The sequence below is a fragment of the Cryptomeria japonica genome, chromosome 3 (assembly GCF_030272615.1).
Source record: "Cryptomeria japonica chromosome 3, Sugi_1.0, whole genome shotgun sequence".
In the NCBI taxonomy this organism is placed as follows: Eukaryota; Viridiplantae; Streptophyta; class Pinopsida; order Cupressales; family Cupressaceae; genus Cryptomeria; species Cryptomeria japonica.
In genome coordinates this window covers 606,802,730-606,822,777 of record NC_081407.1, presented here as the reverse complement: position 1 = coordinate 606,822,777, position 20,048 = coordinate 606,802,730, and the positions used below count along the sequence as shown (strand labels likewise).

At 37.1% G+C, this 20,048-nt stretch overlaps 1 protein-coding gene across 4 annotated transcripts in view; it reads left to right on the top strand.

Annotated features, from left to right (window-relative positions):
- Positions 1 to 20,048, top strand: part of LOC131063961 (GPN-loop GTPase QQT2) — a 63,810-nt gene that overhangs the window by 7,136 nt on the left and 36,626 nt on the right. The window contains exons 2-3 of one of the 4 annotated variants that reach the window (XM_059218462.1): positions 13,769 to 14,000; positions 14,169 to 14,316. The exons of 1 other annotated variant lie outside the window; for it this stretch is intronic. In XM_059218462.1, the coding sequence (XP_059074445.1) occupies positions 14,172 to 14,316 (145 nt within the window). In that variant the 5' untranslated portion in view covers positions 13,769 to 14,000; positions 14,169 to 14,171. Of the gene's footprint in view, positions 1 to 13,747; positions 14,001 to 14,168; positions 14,321 to 20,048 lie in introns of all 4 variants that reach the window. 2 more of the 4 variants (XM_057997970.2, XM_059218463.1) reach the window with 2 other exon arrangements.

Sequence of the window (20,048 nt, the reverse complement as noted above, 5' to 3'; positions counted from 1 at the left end):
TATTATACCCGACTACTACCAAACCAGATATCATGTATGTTGTTTGCCTTGTAGCTAGATTTCAACAAGATCCAAAAGAGTCACATGTTGTTGCAGTAAAGAGAATTTCCAGATATATAAAAGGTACAAAAGATTTTGGACTGTGGTATCCCAGAGGATTAGATTTTACTCTAAAAGCTTATACTGATGCAGATTGGGTAGGAAGTGTTGATGACAAAAAGAGTACCAGTGGAGTAGCATTTTTCCTTGGCTCCTGGTTAGTTGCATGGTTAAGTAAAAAGTAGGACTCTGTGTCTTTATCAACTGCAGAAGTTGAATACATTGCAGCCGCATCATGCTGCACTTCGATACTTTGGATGAAACAGACATTGAAGGAGATTGGTTTGATGTTTGATGAACCAATCTGTTAATTTTGTGGATCAGAATTAAAATTTATCTTCTTCTATGTATTATCTATCACTGAATTGTTGTATAAATCTGATTGTCTTCTTTTATGTTGTAGGAGAGGAGGAGCATTTTTATTTCAATGTCCATTCTCACACATTTCATTTGGTATATGTAGTGGGCTGGGTACGGTCAAGCGATGCCTTGACCGACCATGTCTTTTGGACATGGCCGATCAAGACATCACTTGATCATGCCCCCTCACGATAATAAATGTTTGAATGAGAGACTTCATTATCTCTTATTCAATCATTTATCTTACTGAGGCTATCATGCATTAACACTCCCTCTTAGCTAGGTAAGATAAATGTAAAAGGTATTGGGAGCAATATTCATAAATCGTATGATGCTTATCTTGGGACCATAGTTTCAAGATGTGAATTGCCTCTGTCGGTGATTCTATTCACAAACTCTTGTGTGGATTGCCTCAGTCAGCGATTCTATCCACAAGCTCTTGTGTGGATTGCCTTAGTCGGCGATTCTATCCATGAGCTCTCATGTGGATTGCCTCAGTCGGCGATTCTATCCATGAGCTCTTGCGTGGATTGCCTCAGTTGGCGATTCTATCCTTGAGCTCTTGTGTGGATTGCCTCAGTTGACGATTCTATCCACAAGCTCTTACGTGGATTGCCTCAGGCGGCGATTCTATCCACAAGCTCTCACGTGGATTGCCTTAGTCGGCGATTCTATCCATGAGCTCTTACGTGGATTGCCTCAGTCGGCGATTCTATCCATGAGCTCTTGTGTGGATTGCCTCTGTCGGCGATTCTATCCACAAGCTTTTATGTGGATTGCCTTAGTCGGCGATTCTATCCACAATCTTGAGTTATTGTAAGATCGTCACCTTCCAATAACCTCAAAAATACAAGTGGAAATCATTTGGAATTCGTCACTTCCTTATGATTTACATAGGGCCCATAAAATAATTATTAGTATTAATAATAATAATCAATATTTACAATTTTTACCTCAGAAGTGCTCAATCTTGATTAGTAAGCTCCCTCTCAATCACAAGGTATCTTGAGTTTCTTCTAGAGAACATATTTTTTTGAACATACGTCTGAATTTCTGACTTCAACAAGGGACGCTTGTAGTTTAAGTTTGAGAGGACAAGTTCTTGCAATGTGGCCATATTCGAGACTTTCAAGGAGATATCAATCTGATCTTAATCGGATCTTCCTTCAGGCGGTTAGGCTTTATAGAAGGAAACCTGGCTCCGATACCATGTTAATTTTGTGGATTAGAATTAAAATTTATCTTCTTCTATGTATTATCTATCATTGAATTGTTGTATAAATCTAATTGTCTTCTTTTATGTTGCAGGAGAGGAGGAGCATTTTTATTTCAATGTCCATTCTCACACATTTCATTTGGTATATGTAGTGGGCTGGGTACGGTCAAGCGATGCCTTGACCGGCCATGTCTTTTGGACATGGCCGATCAAGACATCACTTGATTGTGCCCCCTCATGATAATAAATGTTTGAATGAGAGACTTCATTTATCTCTCATTCAATCATTTATCTTACCGAGGCTATCATGCATTAACACAATCTCAATCATGTGTGACAATACAAGTGCGATATATATCTCGAAGAATCCGGTACTGCATTCCAGAACAAAGCATACCTCTATTCAGTATCACTTCTTAAGGGAGAAGGTGTTGGGCAATAAAGTAAAACTTGAGTATCTTCCTACAAAAGAGCAGGTTGTAGATATCTTTATGAAGGCTTTGTGCAAAGATACTTATGAGTATCTCCAGTAGAAGTTGGGGGTAACACCTTGTTGATGTGTTTTTTATGCACATGCGAATACAGAATAAAATACCTAAAGTATCTTATCCTCTCTTGAACAAAATCTCTCGGATGCTAAAGATTAGCTTAAAGATCATTCGAGAAGACTTCAAGGTTCACGAATGTAGGGTCACTACGTGTGGATAAGTTTAGTTGGTCGTTGTAATTGCTGTTTCATCAGGGGCATTTGTAGTTACAAAAGATTTCATGAAGGACTTTGCGAATGATATGCAATGAGGTTTCATCCTAATACTATTGAACGATTAACAAAAAATGGCAAAAGATAGGGGTTTAGAGAGGTTCTAAGCTATCCCAAAAATGAATGGATGAAGAATGACACAAGTTAAACTCAACTAGTCTTAGCATCACCATACATGAACAACTCCACTAGAACTAGTGCAATCTTCTAAGGATGTTTGAAGGTTTTCAAATCATCACCAAGCATAGATACCATTAATAGAATGCATATCAATGATTGAGCAATAATCGAACTTAAGCAATTTCAAAGGTTCCAGTTGACCACACAGAGCTAACTTAAAATCAGCAAGAAAGCTAGTGGTATGGATAATGAGCTTCACAATATATCAATTGCAACATTCCATCATTTAATCTAATGCTTAAACTATCATCAAAGATTGACTTGAGAAGATAAAGAACCATGCAATAGACTTCAAGGATTGGGTAAAAACACCATAACTTAAATGTTTTATTGATCCAATAGCCAAACAACAACAATTCTTCAAGTCTTTCTCTTGTCACTATTCTATCACCTTAGCCTATTTCTCTCCTATTGCTCTTAATCTTATTCTATTCTATTCTTTCTTATTATTAACCATTACAAATGAAATGAGCGGAGCTTATATAAGACTCCCAAATACAATGAAGGGTCGAGATCGAGTGAAGATCAAGGGCCAAGATCTTGCAACCTAAACCCTAATTAGGGTTTGATACAAATGAAAACCCTATCTAGATAATCATCTTCATGAAACAACCAATGAGAAAATAACATGTGTCAACACGTAAATTGAGGAAGCATCCTCCAAAAGGAAAATGGAATGCCAAGTGGGATCATAACAAATTGTCTTCTAGAATCTGGTTCCCTTTCTCACGTTCCTTTCTAGCATATTCGATGAATCTAGTCACCATGTCCTCTATCTCAGTCATCAGGATCTTAGGTAGAGATTTCAGCTGCTCCTCCATGTGCACGACCTCGTTGAAAGCTTTGACGATGGCATCCTCCCATTCAGGTTCGAGTTCTTGAGTTTTGCTTGCTAAGACTACGAACTCGACCATATTATTCAATTGTTCCTTGGTAATCATTCCATCAGTCCCATGGAATATAGCTCTTATTCTTTCCTCCAACTCCTTAGCTTCTATAATTGTTTCAGGATCAATCTTTCTTTCCAAAACAATCCGTGCTACTTCTACTATCTTATCATGGATTCAGTGCATATCATCTTGAACTTGACTACACCCATTTCCAATCTCCTCAAAGATGATCTTCTTCATGCGAAGTAAGCTACTCCATTGTAGGAGGCTAGGTGTTGTTCCTTCTTTCTTTTCCTTTTCTCTTGATAAGATTTCCCTCGGTGTTTTTTTGATTACTTGAAGTACCAGAATGATGACATCTCTAGCATGAGTAAATGCTTAGGAGGCTTCTATGAGAACATGAGTTCTCCCAAGGACTTTTATGATCGTGTCGAGTGTCTGCATTATGTCCTTCATAAATTTGCTAAATCTAGTATATGAATCCTCCATCCATGTATCCATCAACTGTGCGGAGTTCCTCATCTTCTCCATATGATCAATTGATTCTAGAGGAAGCAAGGGAGGTGGTGTGGTTGCTGGACTCTGATGCCTCAATGGTTGTTGGAATTGCTGAACATAATCCCTCCACGCATTTATTTCCTTTTCCGATCTTTTATTCTTTTCTATTTCAGCTCTCAACATGTCATTGATTGCTTTCAATGAATCAGTGGCATCACCAATAGCTTGTTCGGAGATGAGTGGACCTAAATCAATAGTCTCCATATCATACTCATCAGCTGTGATCTCTCCTTCGTATTTCTCAACTCTTGGAGTGGCTATTTGCAATTGTCTTGATCCCGATTCATCTCTAATCACCATTGACATCTTCGTAGCTTTCCTCTTCTTAGTGACTTATCTAGTTTGGCTTAGATGGTTCGCTATATCATATGTTTGTTCTTCTTCAACCACTATCACCTCTTGAGCTAGTCTTTCTTTTAACCACTCTGGAATAGAAGATCTTCCTTCTTGAATTTGTTCTCCTTCGTGCATTTGATCATCTCTAGGTGGTGAAGTAGTTTCATCGTTATCTTCTCCGCCTTCTTCGATCTCTTGAATGAGATGAGTGAGATCTTCTTGTTCTTGAGATGCCTTTTCTTTGCCTTTATCATTGTGGACTGTAGATTTTGCTGATTCATTGGCTCCTTGACTCAACTCCTTTTCTATCCTTTGTTCTTCTTGTCTGGAAGAAGGATAACTCGCACTTGATTTATGCTTCTTCCTTGAGGATTCTTTTTCACCACGATCTTCTTTTCTCTTTGATCCTCTTGACTGAGATGATTGATGTGCGCTCCCACTTGCACTAGCTTCAACTTCATCATCTGCCCTTTCTTCTAAGTGGAATGTTGGTGCTATATTCTGCTCTTTCAACTTATGGTGTTGTACATCTATCCATATGCGAGTGTACTCCAGGACCGGCTTCATGAATTCTTTCAAGTCATCAATTTCTATATCTACCCATTTGAATTTGATCTCTTTATCTTCTTTGGCGTAGGCTCCTTGGAGATATCTACCACTGTCTTGGACTTGATCAACTACGTGAAATAACTTGCCTTCCTTGATGAAATTGAGGGATAGCCTAGAATACATCTTCTTTTTTACCTCCTCATCATTTTGAACTTTCATCCAATAATTTTCAAGATGCCAGGGATGTCCATTCTTCTTCCCAAGACTTCCTTCACTTTACCATATGGATCAAAGCAATCTCTAGTTGTGAATAGCTTGAGTGAATGTAGTGCTAATTCTTGCACGACATCTTCTGCTGCATGAATGGATGGGCATGATTCAATGGAATCTCCAAGTGTGATGGGAAAAGAAACACCGGCTCCATGTTTATGTCTATATGCCTTGATGTATGATAGTAACTGTCTCACCACCTCGAGTAGCACCACTCTTTTCGTTGGGTAGCGTGGCAATATGTAGGGAGGAACAGGGCATCCTTGAACTACGATGTAGGTGAACTTCGGGAACTGGATGAACCACACACCATGTTGTTCTACCAATGCTTGCGCTTCTGGAGAGAGTCTTTGTTGTGATCCACCTCAAAGTTGCCTCGTGATATGCATAGTGAATGCATCATTAACCCTCCTATAGTGTTGTTTTGGTGGATGCTTAAGCTGTGGATAACAATCATACACTTTGATCTCTCCAAGTCTCCTTCCAACTACACCCGTGTACACGAGTCCCGGATACTCAAAATTTCTTGCGATAGAGTATTATGATGTAGGAGCTCATATAGAATGTTTTGGTGCGCATTAGTCTCCTTAACTGTTTATCAATGTTGTTGCTAATGAGTCTTGCCCAATTGATTGCCTTCTTGTCACGTGTAGCAATCTCAATGAAGTAGAACATCCACTCCTCAAAGTATGAATCCTCAGGTGCACCGACCAATTGATGGAGTAAGGTGATGAAGTCTCTGTATTCATCATTAAACTCTATTTTGTGTAGTCCATTTGGGCCACCTGCTTCTTCCTCCTCTACTCTTCTTCAACCAAAATTTGTCAATGATCTTCGCACAAGCATCTGGATCATCGTCATAAGCTGATTTAGCTCCTTCCAAGCTTATGTAGATCATGTCTTTGGGCTCGGGTAGATGGAATGTCTCGCTGATTGCTGTCTCTGAGAGGTATGCGAGCACTGTCCCATCCTTAGCCACAATTCTCCTCGAGTCAGAGTCATAATGTTGAGCACACTCTACAATGAGCTCGTAGCATTGCACTGTGGGAGGAAAGCCGGCTGCATTTATGATTCCACTTTTGATCATCTTCTTGGCTGTAGCTGTGGGTTCATTGATGTATGATAGGTGGCGAAACTTCTTGGTGTCAAACTTCCCGAGATTAGTGTCTCCTACTTTGCTCCAATTTGACGTGATTCTGCTTTTGAATGCACTCCCTTTCATATCCCTTGATAGGTGCTTGGCGGGAGAGAGTCTTGTTTGGTTTAGGAGCCACCATCTTTCACCTATGAGAGATGTGCAAGTTAGAATAATGGTGATGCAATGAAGCTTATTTTCTTAATTATGAAATGAGTTTTATTCCTTAAAATGCAAAACTGATTACTAAATAAGACTGATTTATCCATTATATGCATTAGGAAAAGTCTAATGTATTTCAACAAAATGACTTTCAATCCCAAATCAGACCTGCTCCTGACTTTGCATCAGTCTAGATAATGCACTTACTTCTGATTTCTGAACTTTAACTTCAAAATCTAATTAATGAAGCGACTGCTAATGCTGAAGGGTTCCCTGTCTCTTTAATCTTCTGCTGCTGAAGGATGAAATTTGCCCTCCAACCTGCCTAAATTCGCCCTTGTTAAGATGCTGCTGCTGATCTTTTGTGTGAATTCGCCTTTATGAAGATGCTGTTGCTGATCCCTTTTGGAGTAAATTCGCCTTCTTGCCGATATTTTCGCCAATCTGCACTTTGAAATTCGCTGACTGCTGCTCAAGAGAGAAGGAATAATTCGTTTGTTTTGATGTTAAAATGATTGTTTCAAACCTACATTTATAGGCGATCAAGGTTCTGGTTGTGCCCTTTCCCATGAAGGCCGACTTTACCATGAATTAAATTAAATCAAGAACTTACCTTGGCCGACTTACCTCTTGATTAATTTTGAATTTGTTTTAGGTGCTTAAGTCATGCATTAGTTAATTTCAATACATCATATGAACTTCGCTCCATTTTGTCAACTCATGAAGTGCATTTTATGTGGAATTCACTCCCAATCACCAACTCATGAAGTTTGTTCTTTGCATGAAATTTGCTCCACTTTCTTGATTCATGAAGTTCGCTCCCAACCTTGAAGTCACGGAGTTAGCCTTTGTAGAAATTCTCTCCAAATCCTCAAATCATGAAGTTCGCTTCGATTCCTTAACTCATGAAGTTGCTCCAAATGTGAAATTCGCTCCAAATTGTGAGATCATGAAGTCCGCTTGAAAAACCCAACTCATGAAGTTCAAGTTCTCTCCAAAAGGCATAGTCATGAATTTTGCTCCAAGCTTGCAACTCATGAGGTATGAAATGCGCTCCAAACTTGCAACTCATGAAGTTCATGTTCTCCAATTTGCTTCATACCTTTATTCCCAACTTCAGTTATGAAGGCTTGAAAATGTAATTCGCTCCAATCTTCTTATTCATGAATTTCGCTCCAATTGCTCAACTCATGAAGTAGAAAATTTCGCTCCAATTGCTCAACTCATGAAGTGTAAAATTCGCTCCAAGGTGGCAAGCAATGGAGTTCACTCCAAAAGGTGAACTCATGAAGTATAAAATTCGCTCTAAGATGTGAACTCATGAAGTATAAAACTCGCTCCAAAAGCTAAACTCATGAAGTTCACTTGGCCTTGAATCTATTCAAGGCGATTACTATCAAACATCCTTCATCTCTTTTTCAACTTTACTCATGTAGGCTTGCTCATGTATGCTCATTGATGAAATTCGCTCCAAGATGGCAAGTCATGAAGTTCGCTCCAAAAGTCTAACTCATGAATTATAAAATTTGTTTCGAAAGCTCAATTCATGAAGTTCGCTCCAAGATGTCAATTCATGAAGTTCGCTCCAAGATGTCAACTCATGAAGTAGGAATTTCGCTCCAAGATGTCAACTCATGAAGTTCGCTTGTGAATGCTTGAACATGAAGTGAGTGATTCCTTCATCTCTTTATCTTTCCATTTCGCTTGTGAAGCCTTGAAGGTGAAATTTGCTCCAATACCCCAACTCATGAAGTTCGCTGCAAAAGTGCAACTCATGAAGTTGGAAATTCGCTCCAAAAGGTGAACTCATGAAGTATCAGTTCTCAAATCCTTCACTTCATTCCTTTATTGCCAACCTCGTTTATGAATGCTTGAAAGTGAAATTCGCTCCAATCTCCTCATTCATGAAGTTCGCTTCATATCCTTCAAACATGAAGTTTGCTCCAAATCTCTCACTCATGAAGTTCGCTTCAAGTTATGAAGTCATGAAGTTAAAACCTAGAGAAGACTTAGAGATGAGGCGGATTACAAATGAGCCTATCGATTATTTCATGCACAAGAGTTCAATCCTTAGAACAACTCATTCAAGCGCTTGAACTTCATACTTACATTAATTCTCAAACAAGAGATTCAAGGGAAAATTAAAACAATTTGAGCTTACCTACAACCTTGGACTCTTGGATTGTTGCTACTAGCAATTTTACTAAGCTCTTTAGCTAGACTCCTGATTGATTGACATGACATGCAAACCCTATAAACTCACTCATTCCATCCTGCAAAAGGAGAGAGAGACTAGACTAAGAGGCTAGGACTTGAAAAAAAGGGGGGGGGTCCCCATTTTGATGGGGCAATGTGTGAAATGGTCACAACACACCCCTTTCTAGTTTGAACTAGTGTATTTAGTAGTGCATTAATCCAAGGAACTTCATGTATATATTAGTCTGGAATATGATTGGGGCTTCCGCTTAAGGGGAGCTGTGTGGAATATGAAGATGGTTACATGTGTTGAGTTGTTGCTCATCTGTCTTTGATGTCAAAGGGGGAGAGATTGGAGAGATTGGAAGGTATGGAGATGTTTGGCAGAGAGATGAGTTATTATTTTGAGTTTGTGTTTGTTGTTGATGAGTGTTGTCATCAGTGACAAAGGGGGAGATTGTTGCAAATGTGTTGATAGTGTGTCAGTATGGTTGTCATTGATGTCAACATACTGATTTTGTGTTTCAGTGATTGGTTTGTACTCCACATTTCTGATATGTTGCAGTTGTAGTCATGAGGCTTTGGTACGTTGTTGGATGTTGCCTTAGGATGTCATGCTTATGATTTGGTGCTTCGGAAGTGTTCTCAGTGATGATGGTATTTGACAGTGTTTGCAGTGCTTTGGGTTTCTCCGCATTTCTGGTTTTGATGATCATATCTTTGATTTATGTTGTTCACGTCTTTATCCATATGCCACAATCACTGCCCAAAAGAAGAAGGAAAAAGAAAGAATCCACCACTGAAGCACAACTCCCACTATGTTGCAATGCTGGAAGAAACCTTTGGCTCACTGCCTCCGGTGCCAAACAACAACAACACACTACCACACTACTCAACCACAACTTCACATAACCTCACACACATTTACAAAAAAGCATATCTTCTTTTTTAATCCACTTGCTTCTATATATTTCTCATTGCAATCATCCTTTATTTATATTGAACTCTGAAATAAGAAGTTTCCCAAGTCGGCCAAAGGAATTTACCAAAACCTAATTTGAAATAGGTCTACACTAAACATTCTTGCGGTGGAAAGGAATGAGAAGTGGACTATACCACAATGCACTACATCGATCAAAACGACATGTTATCCATACGCCACAATCACTAGAGCAAAAATAGAACATTCAAGGTCAACCGGATCCGGAATGAACACATCCATAACCACAATTGCGGAGTACATCATCATGTCCCGAATCAGAATAACGAAGATAAAGACATGAACAACATAAATCCAAGATATCATCATCAAAACCAGAAATGTAGAGCACTGCAAACACTGTCAAATACCATCATCACCGAGACACTTCCGAAGCACAACTTCCAAAGCATCAAATCATAAGCATGACATCCCAAGGCAGCATCCAACAACGTACCAAAGCTTCATGACTGCAACTGCAACATATTAGAAATGTAGAGTACAAACCAATCGAATCAGTATGTTGACATCAATGACAACCATACTTACACACTATCAACTTCACATTTGCAACACAAGTTCCCTAGGGAACTTGGAAATAAATTCAATAATGCAAATTTCCAATTTTCAGAAGTGTTCACCAATAATGCACTTTTTACAAGGTATACCAATACTTCTACATAATAATCCATTGTAATATACCACAATTTTACCTTTTTCACATTTTCATAATTCCATAAAAACAAGCAAGATTCCAAAGGCTCCATGAAAATAGCTTTGAAATTCATCACAATAAAAAATTCGCAAAATCAAAATTTGAAGGATACCTTTTGGAATAGAAGTACTCATCACTCCTCTTTCAACATAAACATGCTTTTTGATCATTCTATGGGAGATTGGGCAGAATAATGGAGTATTTTTGAAAAATTGCATAAAATTTATCAAAACAAATAAACTAACTACCAAATTCATTTCTATAAATAATGGAAATGCCTCTCTTACTCCATTAAACAATTTCCAACCATTTAGAAACAAGAACAACAAGAAATAGAGGATGGATGAAGATCTTACCTCAAATCTTGCTAAAATTTAGAAATCAAATTTCTTCACACACACCAAATAAATGCTCGATTCCTCACAGCAGTATGATCCCCTTTCCAATCATATCCTAATGCAACAGATTTTATTCACTCTAGCTCCCACAATCATCAAAACAAATTTTCAACCTGTAGGGTTCTTCCTCCCACCATTTGTTTTAGCAAAATGCAATAATGCCAAAATGAATAACCTTTTTTTTATTTACCCCAAAACCCACTTTTACTTTTATTGAAAATAAAAATACAATAAATAAATTAATTCTTTTAAATTCCTAAATGCATATAATTTTTTTTCAATTTCCAAAACACATAATGAACAATAATCCTAAGACACAATTCAATTTCAATCATTAAATTATGATTTAAAACCATTTGGCATTTATTTTTATGGAAACAAATAAATTAACTTAACATCTAAACACTCATTACTGGTCGACCACTTAGGGATTTGGGTTTCCAGAGTATTACCAATCACAATATTTGGGGCATAATACTGAACATAATAACGGGAAATTGTACTTGAACTGAGTACGATGGTTAAGGTAGAATGGATATGGCCAGTGTGATATCCACCGTTGAGGAATATTTCAGATCTGTGAAGCTAGGTGGAAAAATTACTAGTACTTGTAACCACTTCAATGCACATCAAGTGTACTTGTGCATATATATAATAGCTGAAATGCATACAATCTCTCAGAATGGGACAAGAAATCATAATCATGAAAGCAGTCACATAAGCACACATGTGCATAATCCACTGAAATGACAACAACATAATAAACATACTATGATAATAATATAAGTGTCTCGTAAAGCACATCCAATATTGATGCCAATACAAAACGAATGGCGATATGAAGAATTCTGAATCAAATATATAGGTATAACTATACGGATCATGTCTCAAAATATATACATCAAAACATAGACATGAGAGGCATTACAATTACTTTATTCTATATTTTTTCAAGTTTTTTGCTTGATACATTTGTAACATAATTTAGAGGTTGATCTTATCCTTGAAAGTCAGTAATTGAGGGCATGCATAAGAAAAATAACGTGTTCTTGTATAAGGTTTATTTTTAGAAGCTTAAAAGAGGAACCATAACAGATTACTCTTGAAATTTAGAAAATGATTGAAGCTGTTAATCTTGATGTGAAGCAGCTGTAAATGTTACTAATTATTTATAAGCTCTCATAGCTTCCACCACTTGCCAAAATTAAGATAATTTCAATGGCATGTTTGAAGGCAATTTAGCTATAGTACATTAATGAGCTCTAAGTTGTTGAGATGGTTATGTTTATTCTTGTCAGATTTAGGAACTTTCAGTATGGATTTTAGTTCAACAAAGATTGAGGATGTACACACAACTTTGTGATAGTGTTTTCATATTTAATTTAGAGAAACTTCCTAAAAACCAAGTGTGAGGATTCAATTCTGAGGGATGTTTTCAATTGGAAATTATGGCTGCTTAATTGCAAATTGGGTTGGGTTCTTAGGTTTCTCAAATGGAAAAGGAAGATGAGATGAAGCATATCGAGTCATTGCACTTACATTTTAAAATGATATGATTATCTATAATTTGAACCAAATTTTCTCTCTTTCTATCACAACTTTCCTAGCTTTCCTTGGCAACATCACCAATCACAAAAAGTTTTACCATTTTTAAAATATGAGGTATTTGCTTTAGTTTCTTTATTTAGGCCCCATTAGTTCACATTTTGTTATTTAAAGAGTTTTTATCAGGGACAAAAATAAATTATGTCACTTTTGCTATATGCTTTTTCGAAATTTTATATTTTGAAGAGTGTCAATTGACGATAGAAATGTATATGGTCTTTTGAAATTTTCTATCAATTGGCAATTAGTTGGGACCCTGTCTAGCTACCAGATTCTCTAATATCTTTTGAAAGATAGTCTATTGATTTTTAAGGATGCATAAAAATCTGAAGTTTAAATACTTTCTAGTGGTTAATCCATCTAAATACACAATAAAATTTGTGATTTTGATATTTTTTAAAATAAAATTTATTTGTAATCATAATTGTTCAAGGAAAACAAGCAATATATTTTTAGGGTTTGTTAGTTTGTGATTGGTGATTGAAGTGTTAGGGGTACTGAATTGGTGTAGGTTTGTTAATTTTTTGCTCTCTTTTCCACTTTTTTTTTCTATGCACAAATTGAGTTGTACTCTCTGACATATTAGCTTACGTATAGTTTTCTATTAGTGTAACCATTGCACATTCTTTTGGTGCAAGTGCTAGTATGTAACAGCTTTCAGTCAGAGAAGTGTCTCACTCTCTGACTGAAAGCTAGTATGTAACAGCTTTCAGTCAGAAAAGTGTTTATTTATAAGGTTCTTTTCTGACAAAGTAAAAAGAAGGACCAGAATGGAGTACTGTTGAAATTTGGAAAAAAATTGAAGTTGTTAATCTTGATTTAAGTGTTTATAAGGGTTGCCAATTATTTATAAGCTCCTATTACTTCTACCACCTTCCAAAATTAAATCATTCTAATGGCATGCTTGAAGCAAATTTAGTTTATAGCGCATCAGTGATCTCTAAGTTGTGTAGATGGTTACATTGCTTTCTGTGATATTTAGGAACTTTTAGTGTGGGTTTTAGTTCAACAAAATTTTTAGGACGTATATGCAACTTGGTGTGGTGAGGTTACTTAGTTTAAATACCAAATTCTTTTGATGATTATGTGCCAAGTTAAGTAAAGCAATTAAAAGTTTCATGTAATGGTTGATTTTTAAAAATGTGAGCTTAGCTGACCATTTTTTTTGGTTAGCTCTATTGGTTTTGCTCTACTCTGTTACTTGTTCTAATTTATGTAGGTGAGTAATATTTGTGTATGTTGACATTACTTTGTATTTCATTGCAAAATGACATTGAATGGTATTTTGTAGTAATTTTACAATGTTCTTATCTTTATGGTGTTCTAACTACTTTTTTAGCTACATGTGCTTATTTTTTAGGTGTAAAAAAATACTTCGACTTATAGGAAATCTCAAAAGAAATAAGCGTGAAAGAAGACAATGAAGATATTCTCTTGAGTTTCTTTTTGATGCATCTCTTCCACATCCTAAAGTTGCAAGTGCTAGTTTTGTACTTCTTCCCAACAATTAACATCTCGTGGTGCTAAGAATTGAACTGGTGACCTGTTAAGAACCATATTCACTTCACTTCTCTTGAAAATTACTGGAACAGGTATTTATACCTGACAAATAATTTTCCACAATTTTTTGTAGTGGCGTTTTGCAATTCTCAAGCTGTCTTTGCTTTAGTACACTCTTGTTTTTAAGTTTCACATATATTCTCTGTCAGCCATTGTAAGGATTTATGCATACTGGTGATAGGGGTTTCTGTGTTGTACAGAAAATGAGTGAAGTAGAGCATTTGGAGCCTCCTGCTGTATCAAATGAAGCAGCAGAAGCATCGTCATCTTCCACATCAAGCAAGGTGGTGTCCGGACCTCCAAACTTCAAGCGGAAGCCAGTTGTTATCATCGTGATCGGAATGGCTGGCAAGTCTGAAAATTTTTGATTTTAGTGTGAAGTCTTTTGTTTTGTTTTTTGGTAACCTTATGCTTAAAGGTTATTACTGAGGGGTACTTCTTTGTTCAATGTCATGTATGACTTGCTTCCAGCCTTTTCTGCTAGTGTACCCCAGCAGCCATATTTTCCCCAGTTTTAACCTTTTATAATGTCTCGAATCTCGAGGGAATTGGGCCCTGGGGCTTTTCTAGAAAACCACCAATACTTTAATCACATGAACTTATAATACTCAAGGTGGTATTATAATATTTTAAAGGTTTTTGATTTTTTCATGTTATCTAGCTTTTAGTAGGCAAACACGTAGTTGAAAAGGTAAACCTTTATGAGACTACCTAGTACTTCAGAAATCCAAGTTTTGGTGTATTTGAGCCTAAATTTATTGTTTTTTCCTTGATAAACCTTGGGTGGTGTTATGCACATTGTCGTGCATAGGGGGATAAGTGTTTTACTATCTTTAAGATTGTAAATCTAGTGCTTGATTAGATCTTTAATTTACTTGGAAGATAGATTTAGTACCATACAAATCCTTAGACAAGAGATGTTTGTGTACGAGATGGGTATTGGGATGGTGATGTTATTAAAGAAAAATGTGATAAATGAATAAATATATGTAAATTTTGGAATTTTAGTGTTAGTGTTACATTTATATTCTATAGCATATGGTTTTTAAGTGCAAGTTAGTGCTGTGTATAACTTCTCGTTCCCATTTTAGTCGATTGATAAAACTTTTGTGCATGTAGGCATCTTAAACCTTCTTAATCTTTTCTATTCTACAAGTATTACTTGGGATTTCATAAAAAAACTTTCTACCACAAAAAAAATAAAAAAAGTTAATGCAAATATAAAGAACATGTGTCATGGTGTTTTCTTTAGTGTTAAATTTAGAACCAGAAAGATTAAAACTCAGAAATCTGAAACTAGAGCTCACACAAGAACACAAAACACATAAATCTTATCCTGAGAAAACCCTTCACCTGAGGGTGAAAAACCCAGCCACACCAAAATTAACTTTTATTGAAGACTCCAAATTTGAATATAAAGAGAAGAAGCCAAAATTATCTCAGACAATTGAAGGCTTCTATCACTAGCATAAACTCCTACAATATGAAAGATAATCGAGCATCAATTGTATACCAAGTGCAGATATCGGAACACTGAAAAGATACTGGAATGCTGAATATAAAACAAAAAAAAACCTCTTCTTGTGTATGAACATGGATGAACAGAACTTCACAATTTCAATCAATAACCATTCGCAACACCTCACATAGAATAGGCATGGCACGAAATATAACCAGAGATGCTGTGGAAGATCTCAACTGAATATAGAGAACAGAATCAGAATGTCTGATACAGATGTGAGGACACAGAGGAAGATATCGTCCAGTCAAAAATTAACTTCTTCACAAATGAACTCCTAAATATATTGTATCCCCTGAACTTTATGAGCCCGAGACACATAGCAAAACGCCCGAAAAGAAGTAGTTTTAAGGAATAATCGGCAGTTACACTACTGACAGCACAATATGAAGAAACTGCAGAACTTTACAATGAATAATAATAAAAAAAAGGAAATAAACCATTTCCAGCATACACGATGCTCCAACGAAGCCTCACGTCATTCACACATGAGTGGTGATAGTTATCATACAGAACCGATACTCCTTCAGCATTCCATAAATTACAATGAACACAGAGCTCAAAGAGTTGAGCGAAATAGAAGAGATTCACACTCATTACGGGTAATATGTAGTCTCCTGAAGCTACAACATTAACACTCCCTCTTAGCAAAGGAGATATCATTTACTAAATTTTCAAGTCATGGAGTCTCTCAACATGACAAACACAATGGCTACACCCATTTGTGTAAAATAGCAGAATTTAATCACGGATTCTCTCAACATGATAGCATCATGGATTCACTCAACATGGTGTTCACCATGGCTACTCCCATGAGTGAAATAAACACAAGCTCTCATCACGGAGTCACTCAATGTGATATTGTCGTGGAGTCTTTCAACATGACATCCACTATGGCTACTCCTATGAGTGGAAAGAGCAACAAGAGCTTTCACCTCAAATTTCTCCATCACAGAGAAAAATGCATTACAACATGAAATGAGAATCACTGAAGCTGAGACTCTCTCTCAGCAAGAGCATCATTCTCCACAATGCCAAGCTTATCTCTAAAATAAAAAAACTCCACTCTAGGAAGTGGCTTGGTGAGAATTTCAGCTGTCTACTCATTTGTGCAAATGTACTTGAGCTCAACTGCTTTCCTTTGAACCATATCTCTTAAATAATGAAACTTGATTTCCTCATACGTGGATTTATCATGAACAACAGGATTAACCGAAAGCTTTACACAACTTTGGTTGTCACAAAGAATCATAGTTGGTTCCAAAGGCTGCCCAAATAGTCGTGCAAGAAGCTTTCGAAGCCACACTGCTTTTCGTGCTGCTACACAAGCTGCAACATATTCAGCTTCTGCTGTACTTTGAGCCACACACGATTGCTTGCTGCTGCACCAGGAAATCATCGCTGAACCTAAGCTGAAACAACAACTGGAAGTGTTCTTCCTATTAGGCACACACCCTACCCAATCTGAATCAGAGAAACCTTGTAAATTCAGACCTTGACAAGAAGTATATTTCAGACCATATCCCACTGTACCACACACATATCTCAATATATGTTTAGTTACAACAAAATGAATCTGTCTAGGCGCACACATGAACTAACTGAGAGTGTTAACAGCATAACATATGTCAAGCCTTGTATTGACTAAATACATTAATGACCCAATCAATTGCCTATACATAGTAGGATCAACTAAATCTGAACTAGGTGCAATCTCATGTAACTTTTTCAGATTTGCTTTCATAGGAGTTGCCATAGATTTGCAATCTAACATACTAAATCTTTTCAAAATGTCAATTGCATATTTCCCTCGACTCAGAACAATCTCATTTGATCTTTGCCACATTTCTAAACCAAGAAAGTAATGAATAAGACCGAGATCTTTCATCTCAAATTCATAAGCTCTCTTTCTTACATTTAGTGATAAGATCATCCTCTCTAGTAAGAAATAAATCATCAACATAAAGAACTTAAATTAAGACTTTATCATCAATTACTTGAAGTAAATATTTGGATCTGCATCATTTTTGAGGAAGCCCAAGCTCAATAAGTAATGATCAATCCTTTCATATCATGCACGTAGAGCTTGCTTAAGGCCATACAAAGCCTTTTTCAATCTACATACATGTGATTCTTTCTCATGAATCACAAAACCATCTGGCTGCTCAATAAATACTTCTTCAATTACACCATTCAAGAATGTTGTCTTTACATCCATCTGATGAAGTTTCCATCCTTTAACTACTGCAATAGCAATGATAGTTCTAATTGAAGTGTACCGAGCTACATGAGCAAAAGTCTCCTCATAGTCTATACCTTCCTTTTGAGAAAACCCTCTAGCTACGAATCTAGCTTTATATTTTTCAACACTTCCATCAACTGCATGTTTAATTTTGAACAACCACTTAGAAGAAACACCAGATTTACCTTGAGGTCTTGGAACAATATCCCAAACATCATTCTTGATGATAGATTGATATTCTTCTAACATTGCATTTCTCCATACTTGCTGCTTTGAAGTGTTGTTACCATTTCACAACATCGCCCCATCAAAATGGGGACCCCCTCTCTTTTTTGGGTCTTGCTTTCTCTTTGCTTGGCTTTTCTCTGCTTGTTAGGGGTTTTGAGTGAGTCAGTGATGGCCTAGGTTAGGTAAATTGGGGTTTCCTTTGAGGAGCCTGCCTCATAATTGTCCATAGGGTTCGTTTTAGGGTCAGGTCTGGCCTAAGAATAGGGAAGTCATATTTCTATGCCTAGAGTCTTGATGTGAATTTTAGCAAGACCTTGCCTTTGAGGGTCGAGGAATGTATATTTTGTAAAGGAAGTCTTGAGAATTTTGAGTCCAAATGAGTCAAGGATATGGGTCAAGTTGTAAGTTGCTAGGCCAGAGTGTTGTCAAGGGTCTCCTGTGGAGTTTGAGTTGATAAGACGAAGCAATGATCAAAGTGTAGGCACGAAGGATGAAGGCTAGTAAGGGCAAGTTGATTGAAAGATTAATTTCACTCTTGACCCTTTCAAAGGTACAAGAGCGAATTTCTTAAGAAAGAGATCATTACCCTCATTTGGGATGGATTCTTACGCTTCAAGGTCTTGTTTGGTGCCAATACACTTGCCTATCCATTTGAAGGAACATGATGAAATTTGAGCGTGAAAACTTGAAGAAAGTTGGAGACCCTGAGTTGGATCATCTAGTTTTCTCTTGACCCTTCCAAAGGTACAAGGATGAACTCTCTTTAGGCTCCCATTGGCCTCCTAAGTTTGGACGAAATCTCATTGGAGATGATCAACTTGAGCCCGCCATTGAGAGTGAAATTTGAGCCGCCCTGGACTTGAAAGTTTGAGAGGAAGTTGACAATTTGAGCAAGATCATGAAATTCGCTCTTGACCCTTCCAAAGGTACAAGAGCGAACTCTCTTAAACCTCCCCTCATTTGAACCGAATTTAGTGTTTTTAAGCCTTTGGGTGAAAGAGAGATGATTCATAGATGCTTTGAAGTGCACTCAAACCAAGTTAAAAGATGTAGCATGGAGGATTAGAGCAACTTTGTCAATTTCGCTCCTGACCCTTTCAAAGGGATAGGAGAGAATTCCTTAGAATCCTCTCTTACACCTAGTTTGGGTTGAAAACCTTGCTCCCATGGCGATTGGAAGAATGTTAATGACTTGAAAGTGAATTGAGACCTAGTTGAATGCCCTTGGACCTTGAAAAGATTAAGAATTTGAGCTTAAAGGTCGAATTCGCTCTTAACCCTTCCAAAAGTACAGGAGGGAATTTTCTTAAAACACTCTTTTGCTCCTTGTTTGGGTTGAAAACCTTGTTCCCTTGGCGTGATTGATAAAGGTCGATTCGTGCATACCTTGAAAGTGGATTGAATGAACTTGAATCGTGAAGAAATGTGAGGAATTTGAGCTTTGAAGCTAAATTCGCTCCCAACCCTCTCTAAGGTACAGGAGCGAATCACCTAAGAGACTCCGTACCTCTCTAAGGTACACAAGCAAAGTGATTGAGACTTGTCTTTGATCCAACCTTTTTAACAAGGAGACCTCTAATGATGACTTCTTAGCATGAACTTAGACCAAGGCAACGTGAATGGAGGTGAGAAGAGAACATTCGATAGATATCTAAGCCTAATACCTCCAATTCGCTCTTGACCCTTCCAAGGGTACATGAGCGAAATCCTTGAAAACTCCTAATTCGTCACTCAAGCAATTGAACAAACCTTATCTTAAGCGAAGTTGAGGGCAAGTGGACTTGATCATGGTGGAAGAAGGATCTAAAAACTAAAGTATAAGGTGAAATAATGAGGAATATGAAGTGATTGAATCAGAAAAGAGCGAAATGCATCGAAGAGGAGAATTTCGCTCATGATCCTTCCCAAGGTACCAAAGCGAAATGCATAAGGAAGGGTGATTTGCTAATGTTGGTGTGCTGAAAGTTCTCCTTAAGGTGATTTTAAGGATCTAAACATCATACGCTTCATGCACACCTAAACTTGCTTTCATCGAATGGTAATAAACTTCATCATTTTCCAAAATCGCTTGTGTCCCTCTCTAAGGTACCA